This window comes from Chlamydotis macqueenii, chromosome 3, assembly GCF_036417535.1.
Source record: "Chlamydotis macqueenii isolate bChlMac1 chromosome 3, bChlMac1.mat, whole genome shotgun sequence".
Classification (NCBI taxonomy): Eukaryota; Metazoa; Chordata; class Aves; order Otidiformes; family Otididae; genus Chlamydotis; species Chlamydotis macqueenii.
The window spans coordinates 96,771,028-96,788,749 of record NC_141558.1 but is presented as its reverse complement, the minus strand read 5'-3'; the positions used below and the strand labels follow the sequence as shown (position 1 = coordinate 96,788,749).

At 35.8% G+C, this 17,722-nt stretch overlaps 1 protein-coding gene across 4 annotated transcripts in view; it reads left to right on the top strand.

Moving 5' to 3' along the window:
* MAP3K21 (mitogen-activated protein kinase kinase kinase 21) overlaps positions 1-12,324 on the top strand; it is a 40,507-nt gene extending 28,183 nt beyond the window's left edge. The window contains exons 5-11 of one of the 4 annotated variants that reach the window (XM_086745565.1): positions 1,612-1,852; positions 3,746-3,868; positions 6,289-6,408; positions 6,966-7,116; positions 8,157-8,251; positions 10,009-10,785; positions 11,834-12,324. In XM_086745565.1, the coding sequence (XP_086601691.1) occupies positions 1,612-1,852; positions 3,746-3,868; positions 6,289-6,408; positions 6,966-7,116; positions 8,157-8,251; positions 10,009-10,785; positions 11,834-12,258 (1,932 nt within the window). In that variant the 3' untranslated portion in view covers positions 12,259-12,324. Of the gene's footprint in view, positions 1-1,611; positions 1,853-3,745; positions 3,869-6,288; positions 6,433-6,965; positions 7,117-8,156; positions 8,252-10,008; positions 10,786-11,833 lie in introns of all 4 variants that reach the window. The other 3 variants (XM_086745563.1, XM_086745567.1, XM_086745566.1) reach the window with 3 other exon arrangements.
* The last annotated feature ends 5,398 nt before the right edge of the window (positions 12,325-17,722 follow it).

The following is a 17,722-nucleotide window of genomic DNA, read 5'->3' as shown; positions in this document are numbered from 1 at the left end:
GTTAAGCAGAGTGGATTAAAAAAAAAAAAAAATTGTATTGAAACAAGCTCACTTCATAGCAAACCCTAATCATTTAAATTACACTTGAAAACAGTGATAAGCAGTGTGTGTATCCTATAGTTGTAAAGAAAAAAGTTTCTTTCTGAGAAAGAGAGACTTCTCACTGGACCAGAGTTTGCTTTAGTGCTAACCTACCTTTTTACATCCATTTTCTTTGTGGTGAGAATGGAGAGGGGTTTTTTCTGCTCATTTGAAAACACTGAAGTGGTCTGGTTTGGGAACTAATTTATTCAAGACAAAGTGGGAGTTAAAAAGAGCAGATAATTTTGGGTTTTGCTCTCACTGTATGAGATAAGGTGTTGTGCTGGCATGCAACATTGTTGGATATTGCTGAGCAGAAGCAGTCTGCTCTGAAGGAAAAAAAAAAAAAAACCACAACACACCAACACCACAATTACAAGATTGTACAGTGACAAAATGAATGAATTTTAAATAGGAATTAGATTTTTATGTAACCAGAACTTTTAGCATAGCTTAATTTCAAATTCTGGTTTTCTGTTTTGAATTGAATTTCAGTTTCTATCCAGGTAGAATTTACTCAATCATATGTAAAAATGAAAAAAGAAAAAAGTAGTGAGAAACATACAGTAATCAGTCACATCATAGCTTTTCCTTTTCCTGTAGTCTCCTTTATTAGCAGTACTGCCTACAACACTTCTGGGTAAGTATGTTTCATGTATAATATACCCCATGCTGTGAAGGGAGGTCTACTTAAATTTCAGATATATTTTAACAGATTTTGGAAGCTGAAGATTAAAATCATTTTTCAGGGTAATGAATCCCCAAGGCTAAATAGCCATAAACCAACCATCTTAAAATTAACTAGCTTCCTCACTAAATCTTTCCCTTCTCCAGAATAAAAAAAAAAAATAAATGGAAAAGTACAAGACTAGGGATTGGTGGTTGAAGACTCTGTGTGGTGTAATTCAGTGGTTAGTGGCTTTTTGATGTTATGCAGATACTGGCTAGATTTTAATTAAGAAACAGCTGTCTTCTGTCTTATGACTTGGTTTATCCTATTACATTAATCCTCATTTGGTGTAATACTGATTGCTTTTCTAGATAGAAAAGTGCTATTTAATACACGGCTGAAAAACAGGAAAGGTTAGAAAATTTAAGATAAAGGCATTCATTTGTGTATTCGTCAGGTCATTGACTTTATGTTAGTGCATAGGAGCTATCTTAAGAGCAGCCTTCATGCTGAGAAGGAGTCTCTGGTGTGAAGTACTTCGAGCACATTTTCTGCTAGGCTGTAAGCTGATAATCTTTGATTAGATGTATTGTCTCCATTGCCAGCACTTACCAGTCTTAAGTAAAATTACTCAAGTTAAATGATTAAAAGCAAATCAGTATAATGCTTGCTTGTATCCAGATACAGAATCTTGGTTTATGCGGAATGGAGGACTGTCAGAAGATTGTATGTGCATGTTATGTGTATATAGTGCATCATGAAATAGATAAGGAAAAAAAAATGTATTATGCACTTTATATATCCTTCAGTACAACCCTCACATTGTTAGTTGGTTTCACTTGTGTAAATCTTATCTTTAGGAGCTTCGATCACGAGAAGAGGAGTTGACAAGAGCAGCTCTTCAGCAAAAATCTCAAGAAGAGTTACTTAAGCGCCGTGAGCAACAGTTAGCAGAACGTGAGATCGATGTACTGGAGCGTGAGCTGAATATCATGATATTCCAGTTAAATCAAGAGAAACCTAATGTAAAGAAGAGGAAGGGCAAATTTAAAAGAAGCCGGTTAAAACTTAAAGATGGACACAGAATTAGTTTGCCCTCAGGTTTGCAATTTTTTTTAAAGTTCACAATATGCACAGTTCCATTCTGTGGTTAATGTTTTCAGTACTTGCTGCTATTCTAATTAATTGCCAAGTCCTTCTACTCTAATAGTGCAAAATGAAGTGGTAAGAATTGTATAGCCTTTCCCCCCACCCTCTTCCATTCCCCTCAAAAAAACTCACCCCAACTTTCACATATTGTGTATTTGTGGAGTAGTCCTCATTTTAGCTGGAAAAGTCTTTCACCTGATTCAGCTAGAAAGTCCACTGTATTTGGAAGGAAAGGTTACTAGCATGGGAGCCAAATGATTTAAAACTGATTAGAAGTTCAAATTTTTGATGTTAGAAAAAATACCTTTTTATCATACCCCAGAACTTTCCAACATGATTAAATATTAGTGATGTTTGCCTTTAACTTGCAAATACTTAGTAGAAAAAGAGCACTTCGTGAAGTCTAGAGGTACAGGTGTGGTAGGTCCAAATTGCATGCTTATTGCAGACGCAAATACAACACAGCAGTTATAATCTTCAGTGCCCTACTTCTTGCAAGAAAACGCTGTAATAGCAACAGAAGGTATTATTTCAGAATACAAATATGGTGTAATTTGAATGGCAGAGCATTAATTCCACCCATGAAAGCACTAAAATGCCCCCTTTGCAAAGGAGATGTGTTTGTAGAGAGTCAGTTGGTTTTTTTTAGTGTCAAGGACCGGTTTAGTGGTGCCTTTTTAATGTTGCCACAAGATGGCACTCTGGAAACTCAAGGTTACACCAACGATTGGAAAGCCTTCAGTAGTAGTACCAGCATCCTGGTGTTGATGGGCTTCCCTCCAGTGGCTTCCAGGTCAAGTCTGTCAGCTTATTACAAGTGCTGTAAGAACTTAATACCATGCTAACACAGGTCTGACCAAATCGTACCTGTCTGGTAGTTGGAAGGAGACGAAGAAGGCAGTAATATTTCGAGTACTGTTTTAGCACTAGTGAAATAAGCTTATTTTTCCTTACTTTAATAATAACAGTAAATAAAATAAAAATCCCACTACAGCCTCTCGGACACGAGCATGTTAGATGAGTTTATGCTGGATCACAAGCTTAAACTGAATATTTGGTTCTTTGTTTCGAGTTCTGCTCAAATTTAACTTGAAAAAGTAATAAAATAAACACTTTTACTCTGAATACCACATAGCTCATTGTTGTCAAGAATCATCCAGATGAACTTGTCCTTGGGATAATTTTATTGTAAGGATACCATACAATCTAGTTGCAGGGATGAGGGGAATTAGAGAGAAGCATATCGTCAAATTTTATGTCATAATTTTTTTCCTACTTGCCAATATTTTTTGTTGGTTTTTTTTTTTTTTTTTTTTATTAGTACATTGCTGTCAGTATTTGTAATTCTGTAGCTTGGTGTCTTGTTTTTCTGACACACTGATAGATGTGACTTCTTTGTTAATACTGCTTTTAATGTTGTATGTGAATTACGTGTTAAAAAAAAAGGCAAATCTGATTGCCATGAATGATTTGAAATGGAATACTGAGATTTTTATTTACTGCTGTGCCAACTAACAAGATTGAATAACAGCTTGTGATACGGGTGTGTCTCAGTTTGGGTCCACTTGGACCTGCCTGCTTTTCTTGGTGTTACTGCAGACCTATCATATAATGTCTGTGAAGGTGTGAAATCCTGCCTCAGTTTGATTTCACTCAATATCTAAATTGTTACATTAAGAGTTAGTTTGTCAGTGTTTTTAATATGAACATCTCTTACACCATGAAGTCTAGTTCATGATACAGCTTTAATTGTTTTAAGAAGCACAGCGGTATAATCTTCTGAAGAATTTTTTTTATTTAGAGCATTAAAACTGATTTGATTTTTTTTTTTTTAATATCTTCCAGATTTCCAGCACAAAATAACAGTGCAAGCATCCCCCAATCTGGATAAGAGGAGGAGTTTAAACAGTAACAGCTCTAGTCCATCAAGTAGCCCCACAATAATCCCTCGTCTTCGAGCTATACAGTGTAAGTCTCCATTATTTCTGTTTGTTCATTTGGTCAATAGAGACTGTTTGTTCCATACACTCACTGAAACACTGGTAGTAGTATCAGATTCCAGACAGGTTTCTGTTTGGTTTCCAGGTCCCTTAACTTGTTCTAACATTTGCAACTTGTTCTTTTAATCTTGTTAAAATGCAAACTAATTTTCAGTAATTAAAAATGATTGTGTATGCTTTAAATCTTGTGTTTCTGTAATAACTTCAGGAACTCATCTGTAAACTGACTGGGATAAAACAATGAAGAATCAAAATTTATAATTGCTAAAGGCAAAGCCTCATGTATAGATCCCATGTAAGATGTAAACTGAGTTTTTATTAGGTGTTGGAGTTGATAAAGGAAATCAGTTATGGACTATCAAAAAAAAAAAAAAAAGATTCAGAGAATAAGGGACTAATGGAAAGGCCAAAGAATCAGCCAGCAACTGTGAAATGAGAAGCAAGCTTTAAGCAAATATAAAACCAGAAGACAATAAAGAAGAAAGCTTGTTTTAGGTTTTTTGAAACCAAGAGAAAGAAGCAAAAATAAAATTGTGAGTACCCTTGTAGGCCTACATTATTCCATGTATAATGATGACAGAAAGTAAGGTGCTTATGGATGGTGACTATCTTCTCCTGCAAAGGTAGTCACCTCTGAAGGAAATGACTTCAGAATCTGGCTTTATCAGATGTAGGTGAGGAGGAGAGGAAATAAAAATGCATGGGGATTTCTTTTTTTTTTCTGTGTACTGTTCTGTAGCTCAAATTTTTTTTTTTTTTTTAATCAACCTGAAACTTTATTTAAAGTTTGAATAGAAACCAGATCTCTCATCTGTTTTGGAATCCTTTTCGTTATTAATGTCTAAAGGAGAAGCGGTGTCTCTTCTGGCACTAACTTTGTTTTGAACTGTACCTGATACAGTTCCCTGAGTGAAGACCATTACTACCTGTATGTTGTGGATAAAGGAGAGAGGTGGACAAACCGTGTCTTGCTTTTCTTAACGAAAATTTGAGCCGGAAGGAAAATTACATATAGTCTTTTCCAGAAGTTAGCTGATGCAGTATCTGTGTTGATAATGGTTTCCCAGCCTCAAACCCTGTGGTGCAGTTTTTGCTTGGTTGTTTTATTACTGTGGAAAGGTAAGAAAAGTTTTTTGTAGTAACATGTCAGAATTGCATATAAACAAGAATGACTTATTTTGTCTTGGATTCTCCTTTCTCTGTATGGAAATGCTTGGAAGTGAAGCAAGTGTCAGGTATTGGCATGATGGCATGATTCTGAGAACTTGAAGGTGGTTTTTTGTTGTTTTTTCTTTTTTTTTTAAATGCTTAGCCTTACGTAAGCTATAGCAGTGCCACTCCTTGCATGTGTGTTAAGTGCCACTGGGGATTTTTCTTGTTTTTTTTTTATTTTTGTTTTTGTTTTTTTTTGAGCAGGCATTTGTATTTGTAGGACTAGAACATACAGGACTACATAAAGGCTTTCCTTTAAAAGTAGTACAGTTCTGTTTCTGAGTTCGGATTCCCCAAGCTTTACCTAGAAGCTTATCAGATCTCTCAGGAGTATCTAGCTGAAACAATTTAGCTTCCACACCCATCTGCACCTGTATGAAATAAATTTTCTTTCCCGCAATAATATTTTATCTTGATTTAACTTCAAAGTGTCTTTGTTTCAAGAAGACTTGCTCAAATACAGGTGATTTGAACAGGCATATCTAACAACTGGTTACTCGATTGCTTCACTTTGCCACGAGCGAGACTAGCTTCCAAATCTAGAAGTTTTGGTTTTTTTTTAAGTTAAAATTAAAATCTAGTTAATTGTCAATATTATTGTCAAAACAAATTCAACTGATTTTGAAAGGTGTCTTAAAGGGAGGAGGAAAGGCAGTAAGAGAGATAGAGAGATATATATATTCCATAGGTCCTGGAATGTGCTTGAAAACGAGAGTATAAAGAAGACAAGTAGTGCTGTACTAGAGGAGAAGCTGTGCTGGCGAGGTGTTGTATGGTGAGGCAGGAGGAGAGTGCTGTGCATGCAGGAGCAGCAGAACCATGGGCATGTAAATGCAACCTGATTTATCATGCTATTATCACTAAGTTTTTGGTTTTGTTTTTTTTTTTGTTTTTTTTTTTTCTGTTAGGTCTCTTCATCATAGCTGTAAGCATGCTAAGTTCATACAAGTTACCTTTCAGTTATTGAGTTGTATACAAAAATCTGCTTGTCTGGATCTGGTCCTAGAAAGAGGATTCTCTAAACTCTAGAGTACAAACAATCTATCAAAATATCCTTAGTGCCTTTATAGATGTGGGCTTTATGACCCAAAGGTAAAAATATAATAAGGGAAACGGTTCCACTTCTGAAATCAGCTTGACTAAGATCTCTACTACATTCTCTTAATTTTTCCTCAGTGATTCCCAAAACAGATACACACACAACTAATGGCCGAAGAAAAAACAGTGTGTATGTGTACCAGCAAGATGTAGATATCGCAAGTGAATATGAACTTCCCAGTGGGGTTATGAAAAAAGGCAAGATTTCATTATGTTTCAAAGGTGCTGGTTCTGTTTAATTTAACAGTTGAGACAGTGACAGACTAAGCATTTAATGAAGGTTAGACACTTTAAAAGTATTATTTGTTTTGATGTAGTGAGAAAGAAAATGTTAAATCATTGACATAATTGGAATACTCTGTTTTATTTGATAGCAGTTATTCCACAGCATGTATTTTCTTCATTGGAATTTAAGTGCTCAGTCTAACTCACTTGTCTGAATTATCTAAATACAAGGTTTTCAGTTACAAGGAAGCATGGGAAATATGATCCTTTTGCTGCTTTATCTTTAATTTGAGTCTCTTGTCAGCTCAAATTATTTTTCTTGCTTGCTCATCTTTTTGGATCAGTGCAGTTTGTGTGGTGGTCTTCGTAAAAGAAAAAAATCTCAAATTTTGTCTACTCCTCATTGTGTTATTGTGTCAAAATGGTTTTGCAGTGGAGAAAACATTCTGTTCTGTCAAAATATTTTGGTTTTAGAAATACTATTTAAGTGTTGAGGTGTTTTTGTTTGTGTTTTTAAATCCAATCTCTAGTAACTTCAGATGAAAGCAACAGAACTTGGGGAAGGAGCACAACTTATCACCAAGAAGAGTTTGAAGACGTGAAGAGAAGTTTTAAAAAGAGAGGTTGTACATGGGGACCAAGTTCAGTTCAAACAAAGGATCGTGCAGATTGTAAGGACAAGTATGTCTACTACATTTTGTTTGTTTGATAATACTAAGTGTTCTTGGTAACTGGATCACTAACACAGGCAGTGAGAGACGTTCTGCAATCTCTAGCTACAGTTAAAGCTCAGTCATACCTTTTAATTAATTTAGGCATTACATTAATAATGAGTAGCTCCCCCACGTAGACTTGAGGATAAAATGCAAACCTTATCTTAAGGTTTTAGTGGCTCTTATCTGTTACCCATTATCTCTAGTTTTTGAGATTTGGAACACACTGGGATGCTGAGCTACTAATGCATACCAGACATTCATGGCCTGTTTATCTTTCTTGCCCTTTCTCAGACTGACTTGAGGAACTGCAAGCATGGCCCCCAGTGGGCGCTTCCACGACGCTTAAATAAAACTGGCTGACTTTGCATAGATGAAGCACAATGCACAGGAGCAACATAATTTACACTGACAAACACAGGGTGAAAGAGTTCTGAAAATCAGTTGAACACCTTCACTTTCACTGATTGCTGAAAAGTGGAGGTTAGCAGTTTTTCTGAAGCAAGAGATCCTTTTCCTTGTCTCTTCTAGTATAATTATTTATAATAGGTTTTTTTTCCTTGGTAGAGACATACACTCATTTACCTGTGGCAGTAGTTGGTTCCAGACCATCTATTCAAACTGGCTTTATGATACTTTTATTTGTTTTAAAGTCGCTATGTTTAATACATTTCCAATATTCACATGATTTTTTTGACACAGTAAAACTGTTGTCCAGATTTTCGCTAACTTTTGTTCTTCAGTAGGTAGTTGAGGCCTGTTTTTCAATGGCTTTCTTTTTAGGCTATTATGTCCTGAAATTTTCATCTTATAAGGAATACTTGATATAAGGCATGTATCAATTTATAATCATATGCCTCTGTCCTATTATATACATTTTTTACCTTCGTAACGCTTTCCTGTTTTCATAATTACAGTTTAAAAAGAAAGATGTTTTAGTAATTTTCTGTCAAAGTGTATATAAGCATGATATTCTCTGTAATATCAAAATAACTATTGTTATTTCAGAATAAGACCCCTTTCAGATGGCAGCAACCCTTGGTCAACTCTTGTAATGAAAAATCAGAAGAGTGTTCCTTTAGCTTCACTGTTTGTGGACCAAGGTAAGAGCTATTTTTTTAAAAAATGAAAGTTACCATATAATGGCATTAACTCTACCTCCAATGTAATAAGTAGTATTGCTTGCATTCCTCAAGGATTATGCAGATTATTAGAAGAGTAGTCATGCTACAAATAATTTTCCTATGCAATAAATCTATCTGTAAAAAAAATTGCAAGTGTTAATCTTCACATTTCCATCATTAGCAGCTAAGAAATATACATGGTGTGAGAGCAGTACCACATAGGGATTTTTTTTCCCATATTTTTGAGTTCCAGACTAATCCGTATGAGGTCTGCAGTCACCACTTTTTAGCTTCTTTTAAAAAGAAATATCTAAATTGGTAATTGTCTTGACATTTAAATGTTCATTAATGACTTTTAGTGGGCTCTGCATAATTGTTTAGAAAAATGCATAGTTGTTTAAAAAACTGTAAGCCCTGATGTATTTCCAGATGTTATTCTCTATTTTTTAAATGAGACTTAGTCTCTGAATTTTCAAGAAAAACATGTCGATTTCAAATCTTACAAGTTGTTTAAGCAACTTTCTGGGATTTATGGGGAAATCAAAAGGGAAAACACACTTAATCCTTTTAGGATCAGAATCATAATAGCTGTATGTTACTTTTTGTTACTACAATGTGTTATTCATAGTAATTTTCAAACGTGAACACATTTTCTATACCATAGACTCTCTTATCTGAGAAAATTAAGTTACCAGTGTCAGGAAAAAAAAGCTGTGATATAACACAGTGTCCATACTGGTGGCTAGATTTATGCCACCTGGAAGAGGAAGTGGTAAGTTGCTTGGACATTGCTTTTTTTTTTTTTTTTTTCCCCCTAGGAAAAAGGCATTTTCAACTTGGTATATACTGGTAGAGGTATAAATCAAGGTTTCACTAGTAGTAATTTTAAATATTTATTAGCTTACATCTACGCTGCTACATACAGAGAAGATTATACAAGTTTACATATTTACATTTCAAATATGTAACCCGAAATGTTTTGTGTTTGTTCTGTAGCATTCAGTAGTTTATAGTAGAATAATACATGTAAGTCAAATTATACCTTCCATTTTATATGTCATGAAGTGTGAGATGTCAAATTTATATTTTGCCATTTTACTTCAGACCACCATGGCCTGATGCATTAATTGAAAAAATTTCCAGTAACTCACTGGATTTTGGAACGCAGCTTAATTGAAAGTGGTGTAAGGAATATGTTCCAGATCTTACTTGTCAGTTTGTATATAGTAAATTACTTTGTTGTAATCCGTACACAGAAATATTTTTCATGTTGTTTGAAAAGCATTGCAAATCCTCAAATATCACAGAAAATGCAAAGTCAGTAACTGTTCTTAAACTGTGTTGAGTACATAAAGGTTAGGAGATACATTTTGCATTTCTTAAAGGTAAGTTTCAGATGTGGAAAACATTTTTTTTTTTACACTTTACCTGTACTCAGGAAGATTGATCTGCAAGTTGCTTCTAATAGAGTTTGCTTTTGAGTTGCTAAAAAGGTGAAATTGTAGCAAAATGGTACTTCTGCTATTTTAAAGACTATAAAGAGAATATGAAGAGGTTTAGGCTTAGGATGTGTTCCTGAATCTTACAATGTGAGTCCCTGAGCTTGTGACTGCATCTAAAGTGGACATACAGTATACCTCAAGATTAATATTTGTGCAAGTGAAAGGAAATAATGCATACATGCAGTAGCAAAATAGCTGAATTGCAATCTTAAATTATCCTGTAATGTTTTATAGGTGTCTCTACTGATAAGAAACTTCTCCCTGAAGGTTTGGACAGTAAAAGACCAAAGCCGATTAAGTTGCCGAATCAGGCCTATATTAATCTACCTCTTTGTAAAGATGATCAGGGAGAGAATGCAGTAGAACATGAGAGCTTTGAAGAAGGAACCTCTGCTAGTTCTACAAATAGTACTCCTCAAATGACACCTACAAACAGTCTGAGCAGGACGCTGCAGAAAAAGAAGACTGATTCAGTGCTGTATGGGTGTGCTGTCCTTCTTGCATCTGTTGCCCTGGGCTTAGATATCAGAGAGCTGAACAAATCGCAGGGTCCAGATGAACTCTTGCCTAAAGATGAGAAGAAGAAACGTGATGGAATATTTCAGCGTGCTTCAAAATTCCGCAGGAGTGCCAGCCCTACAAGACTGCAGTCCAAGAAAGAGGAAACAAGTATTCCATCCCTAAATCCAGCTGAAGATACTGTGAATCTTCTCTCTATGCCCTCCATGTCCACAAAATGCCTACTTCAATCTGACATTGAAGATGCATTTGTAAACACTGTGCTAGGTGATTGTGGTCCATGTAGTTCCACTGATGACTTTTCATCTGAAAGTAAGAGAGAACAGAAAATACAGCTGGCTCCTAACACAGTTTCTGCACGATTAAAAAATCAGCCTTTTAGTCTTTGTCTCAAACAAGAATCTCAAGATGTGCCACATGATTCCTCAACAAAATTAAGTGTGTTGGGTCACAGACGGACCTTATCAGATGGGAACAATTTTCAGACCACAGGTGGGTAATTACGTACTCAGAGGGTTTTTAAGTATAAAACCAGAACATGTAGGGAAACTAACCATTCACTAAGTTGTTAAGATTTTTGTTACACTGTTATGTTTTAGCTGAGCCACCATAACTGTATGTGGGTAAGCTCTCTGTGTCTGAACCCTGAATAAACTCCCTGCACTCAGAACAGTATCATGTCAGGACTGTGCATACGGAGATTTAAGGTGAAAACATGATTAATTTTAAGGTGATATCTGCTTTTCTCAGATATTGCAAAAATAGATTTCCCTGGTCTTTGCATGTGAGCAAGAACCTGCTTTTTGTGAAATGTAGAATATTAGCATTATGGCTGAAATAAACTGAGACTATGTCAGGTGAATGCATTACGTAGCTGTAGACCTCCTGAGGCTGCGAGTAGACTTGTTTAATATAGTTTTACACTCCACATAGGTGAGTGATTGAGCATTGTTCTATTTCTGCACATTTATTAACTTCAAGAAAAACAATTGTGATAAGTTTTGATTTGCTTACTTGACCTAGAAGTTGTCACATGTTCCACAAACCGTTAAGCTGTTGATAAAAATATAAGCTTAAAAAAATCTTGAAATCCGGTTTCCGTGTAAATGGATAGGTTAATGATAAATGAGTTTTTTAAAATAAGTTCTAAATTTCAATACTGGTGTTCTATGGTGGCTTAAATATAATTTTCTTCATTTCTTTATAATACTGGACAAATTTGTGGGGTTTTATTCCAACATTAATATTCATCCAGTTACTGGGTGGCTAATGCTATCTCTCTGTATCTTTTTTTGTAGCAATAAAAATATAAATTGTTATGGGCTCTAGCAGAGAGTATAGATGCAAAAATGTTATTTGCACACTGTTAATCCTCTCAAGATTCCCCACAAATGCAGGAGCCTCTTAATTTTTTTTGAGGGGGAAAAAATCTGTTAGTGATCCTGACAACCTAGTTTTGCAAATGGCAAAGAAATCAAGAGGTCACATGGTTTAAATTGTCTTTTTTTTTTTTTTTTGTTTGGCCTTTCCTTTCCTCTAGCTAATGGAATTGCTTCAACCAATGATGTCTCCATGTTACCAGTTCTATCAGTTACTGGAACGCCACACTCTCCATCTGTTCAACAGAGAAGCAATCATGGTGGTATTTCAACTGAAAAGCAAAGCGCTGTCAATATTATAGCAAGGCCTCGACCTTCTTCTCTAAGAAGTAAAATTGATCCATGGCAGATTATTCCACGTATTATTAAACCAAACTCTAAAGACTCTGAATTTTTAGAGGGCAGTGTAGATCCAGATGTTAATGTCTTGGCACATACTGAGGAAAGAACTAACTGCCACATGCCCTCATTACTTGATATTGATGTGGAAGGTCAAAACAGAGACTGTACTGTGCCTTTATGTAGAATGAAGAGCAAAACTTGTCGGCCATCTATATATGAACTGGAGAGAGAGTTTCTGTCATGAGTGCCTTTCGTTTTAAAAATGTTTGCTTTTTAAAGGGGAACAAATATAAAATTCTTGTCCATCTAATACTTTGTGCTGCTGTTTTCTGTTGTACTGTGACGAATAGTACCAAAATTATTAAAATGGGCAGCTATTTAAGAAAGTGTAGTAGGTGCCTTTTTCAAATGTTCCTTGGAGTCACAGCTAGTAACTCTATAAAAGCACAATGCTGCAAAATAGTATCCTGGGTGAAATTTGTAAGCATATTTTGAATGGCTAAAATAATATGCCCACCTCCTTCTGCAGTGTCACAGAAGTTTTTTTTACATTTGAGGAGTTTTGCTAGAAATTTAACTTCTGCACATTGAAAAAAAAGAATGACATACAGTAAGGTTGTGTTCCATCAACAAGAGTTTAACTTAAAAAGTGGTTTTTTGCAGCTTGCCTCTGTGGCCTGGTGCAGGAGGCTCTGTTCACTCCTCATTAAGTAGCTGGTTGCTTTTTGTCATTTGATACTGAAATTGGTTAAGAACCAGCAGCTGAGTTTGCAGTCTTTGCCCTTAGTTTTTATGAGAACTTTCAACCGCCTGCATTGGTTTCTCCAGAAAGTTACACTGCTTGTATAAACACTTAGGTTTCAGCCACCATATCGATTTGAGAGAGTAAACTTCAGTATTGCAATTGGATTAAAGGTATTTGACATACTTTCTAATGTGAAACAACATTCCTTGTAGGTAAGGATACACTGGAACGTAAATATTTTTATTCTTAACCTTTTGAAGGCTACAGTGTTCACACTGAAAACAATATTCCTGGTTAGAGATTTTTTTGTTTCTGGTGGAGGGGTTTGCCCCTCTTGTTTTTTAAACTCTGCTGCACCTTGTATTGAGGAAAGATGATGGCTTTTAAGGATGATTGGTTTTGATTTTAAGTGAGCAAACAGTGCATTTTACTGCACTCAAATTTTAAAACTGCGATAATTTAATATTAAGTCTTTCAGTATAATCTCTGCAGCTTTTCTTCTTAAAGTTTCTACTGAGTGCTCAGTTATCCTCACTTAGGAATTAAAGGACAGAAACAGGTATGGTTTGACTGGTTTTCAGTGATAGAAAGGTTCCAGAAAATACTGAGTAGTTAATTGTGGGAGAAGGAACATTTAACCTTGGTAACACTGATAGTTAAATTTTTTTACAGTATCACTGAATGGTTAAAGAAAACCAAATGTACAGTATACTTGATGAAAGCACTTCTAGAATTAAAGGAACATCCCTCAGATTCCAGTATTTGAAGTCTTAATTTTGCATATCATTTGACATTTAAATAGTCTTCATAAGTAAAATTAGATAATGTTAGAATAAAATTGCTGTGTTCCCATCAGAACACACTGTTTTGTTGATACCTTTGTTTAAATATTTTTCTTCTTCTTTGCTCTGGGGTCTGGGAGTTCAGTGGTGAAGTAGAATACACAATTACTTAAAGCTTCAAATCCAAGAGATTAAAAAAAAGTTTCTGTTCATAGCTGGTATGCAGTACAGTGGGTACCTTGAGGATGACAGATAATTATACATCCAAAATCATGAAGTCTTAATCACAAAGCAAAACACAGAAAATGGAACTTCTCAACTCTCAAACTGAAAATAGAAAAGGATTTCCTTAAAGTATTAGTGTACTAGAAGTAAAGACATCACCACTAGTTGTCTGTAAAACTAAATGCCTGCATAGCAGATTATTAAGTTATTACATTTTGTTCAAACTTGTTTCTATTTCAGTATTCTTGGTCAGCATGATTCAAGTTGTATACTGTCCTTTGTCTTTTCTTTAAACTTTAATTTTGTGAGAACACTTTAATAAATGAAATCTATTCCAGTTTAAATAAAAAATATTTTCATAAAACAAAGTCAATTAGGTAATGCACATGGTTCAAATTTTAAGTATAGCTTGATAGCAAATTTACTTCAAGGCTTAATAAATTCTGGAGCATTTTATATATTTCAACTCTTTCTTGATCAATTATTTCTATGTAATTCAGAGAGAAAAGGAGTTGATTGTATTACATGTTTCTGAAGAAAGTATCTCCGTTTGGCTTTCTACAGGAAAATCTCAGGTGCTGAAGTATTTTGACTTGTAAACTTCTGTTAAGTTCTATTCTGTGCTTTTAAGGTTTATATAATTTTAAATGTTGAATTTTGCACCCTATGTTTTGTAATCAATAGTATCAGCATAAAAAGCCCTTTGTGAGCTGTATTGTTTTTACGTATCAGTGGCTTATCTCTCTTGTAATTAAACAAAAAATTTCTCTCCCTGTTCAGTGGATAATTTCCCGTAAGAGTGGGACATATGATCAGCCCAGTGTGTTGTAACTAATTTAGGAGTTTGTATTCCACCTCTATTCTGAGGCTGTTTAGCTAAGCCATCTGAAACATTTCTCTTACATGATGCAGTTTTTTTTTAAGCTATAGTCTATAGTGATTTATCATTGTTTTTATAGTTTAAAATTATAGGCCAGTCTTCACTGAAATTAAAAAGAGAAAAAGAAATAATTATTGCAATCATGGTTTCACAGTCTGTGTTTCACTTGTCACCAGATAAACTTTCTATAAAGGTACGGTAATCTGGTATGCATTGAGTGATCTGTCTTGGTTACAAGTATACTTATTTCAATGTAGGTTAATAGCCTGACCAAATAATAAATTATGTTGATTGTTTTAGCATAAAACAGAAGGTGCTTACACTACAAAGATTAAGATAAACACTTGACATGCTCTTTTACAAAACCTGTGATTTAAATGTTCTTATTTAAAAAAAATAAATGTTTTGTAGCTACTGTATTGTAAAGTGATCTGAATTTTCTTAACGCATACAAAAGAGTTCTCTGTTGAATAACCAGGAACTGTAGACTATGGCCAGCCTGTTCTTGGAACGTTAGCGTGCAATTGTTACTTTAACTGTCCAGTACAGTAATGTGAACGTTCCTGTGATTTCTTGCAATCAATGTGGGCAGAAACATATGGTATAAGCTTGTTTCTTTTTTTCATGTGACTATAATATGTCTTTTGATGCTTTTTCAATGTTGACTGGGTGTCTTAGAGGAGGCAGAGCAGTGGATATAAATGAATTCTGCATCTGATTCAGCATCAAGAATACAGGTAAGAAATAACATTTCTGTTGTGGGTTTTTTTCGGGGGAGAGTTTGTTGTTTTTTTGGTTTAAGGGTTTTGGTACTTTTTAGTTGGGGTTTTTTGAGCAAATGAAGCCACTATTTTCTTTGCAATATTTTAAAACACCTTCTTTTGTGAACTTCCCTCTTCTTTTCCCCCATCATGCAACGGGTGCATTAGCCTGGCTTTCAGTAAGGAGAAGAGGAAGTATGCGTTTGCATAGTGGCAACAGGCAAGGCACAGCAAAGTCTCTAGTGGTGCAGTGAAATTCAAAGCTGTAAGCCAAATCTTATAAAGACAGGCCTGCATAGAGCTTCCAGTGAGGCTGGCTAGATACCAAATTCTTACATGGCCTGTAAGCATCGGTATTGAGCCCAGATTACAAGCCAAGCTGAACAAGGAGTTTATTTTATGCACAGTGTTATAGTGGTACTATTAAGATCTGCATACAATTGTGTGGTAATGGAAGAGATCCTGTTCTCAGTAGCCACCTCCCTGTTTCCTAGAACTAGTCAGATCACTACAGTGCAGGTATTATGAGGAGCTGATGAGGCTCTGTTATGTAGTACATTTTTTTAATCTAAGTTGATGATGCTTAAGATTGCAATATTAGGTATTGTAAATTAAGGCCAAAGTCCTTGCAAGTATGTAAGGGGTTTCTTCCTGAACATAAGTGAAAATGAGCAAACCAAATACAAGGTAGTCATCTCAATAATGTTAGAAATCCAATATCCTTGATGGTCTAGCTAGTTTGATAAAATAGCCTTTTTTTTTTTTTTTTAAATGAAAGGAAATGCTTTTTGTTCTAATAGCCTGGAGAATAGATCCACAGAGCTTCGTAAGTAGGATACATTTACTTTTCTTTTTTGCAGAATCATAGGATCATTTAGGTTGGAAGAGACCTCTGAAGATGAAACAGTCCAACCCCCTCTGCTAGAGCAGGTTGTCCAACACCATGTCAAATCAGGTTTTGATTAACTCCACAGATGAAGACTCCTCAGCTTCTCTGGGCAACCAGTTTCAGTGTTTGACCCCCCTCACTGAGAAGAGTCTGGCTCCCTCTTCATTCCCGCTTATCAGATACTTATAAACAATGAGATTCTCCTGGGGCCTTCTCATGTCTGTGCTAAACAGTCCCAGCTCTCTCAGCCTTTCCACATACGAAAGATGCTCTAGTCCTTCAATAATCTTTGTGACCCTGCACTGGATTTGTTCTAGTTAGTCCATATCTTTCTAGTACTAGGAAGCCCAGAACTGGACCCAGCACTCCAGGTGTGGCCTCACCAGTGCTGAGTAGCAGAGAAGGATGACCTCCCTCAACCTGCTGGCAAGACTCCAAATGCAGAATACCATTGGCCATCTTTCCTGTAAGGACACATTGATGGTTCAGCTTGTTGTCCACCAGGATCCTCAGGTCATTTTCTGCAAAGCTGCTTCCCAGATGGTTGACCCCACAGTGTGTCCTGGTGAATGGGGTTGTTCCTCACCAAATGTGTTTGCACTTCATGAGATTCTTCTAAGCCCAGTTTTCCATCCTGCCCAGGTGTCTCTGGCAGCACAACTATCTGGTGCATCAGCCACTCCTCATGAGGTTTTATATCATCTGCAGACTTGCTGAGGGTACACCCTGTCCCAGCATCCAGGTTGTTAATGGAGATGTTAAACAGTATCAGCCCTAGTATCAACCCCTGGGGTACTCCAGTGGTGAACTGGTGACATTTAAGCAAGTTGTAGTTAATACCATCTCATATTTTATTCATGTTATGTAAAATATTTTCCCCAAGTGATTTAGGTAATTGCTGTTCTTCAATTATTTTCAAAGGCTTTTTTCCCCATTTCAAGAATAAAGACATAATGACCATTCTCACATCTAGGCTGTAGTAAATTGCTTCCAGTAGTTGAGATCTGGCATCAGGATGGCGAAGTTCAATGCTTCTTAATGTAACAGCTTGTATCTGTTCAAAATTTTTACAGTTTGCTTTAAAAGCAGAGTCATCAATTCAGCCTCAGTCATTGAACTAGTCAAACTTCAGTCAAATCTCAAATTTGGTGTAACTCCTTTGAGTGATCATTAATATGGAGACTCTTGCTCTACAACACTGCTAAATAGATGTTTTTAAAGTCTTTGCATTATACCCTATGATTTGCACTGTTCTGAGATATCTGAGAACATCAGTCTTCCCTCCCAGAACACTGCAGCGTGCAGTTACAGTGTCTGACAACTTGACTTTCTTGTGGCTGTGGAAGGCAGTCATGAATACTTTGGTCTCCAAAGGGGAGACAGAGAGGGCACAACAATGAACTCCTCAGCAGAAAGCTGTTAACAC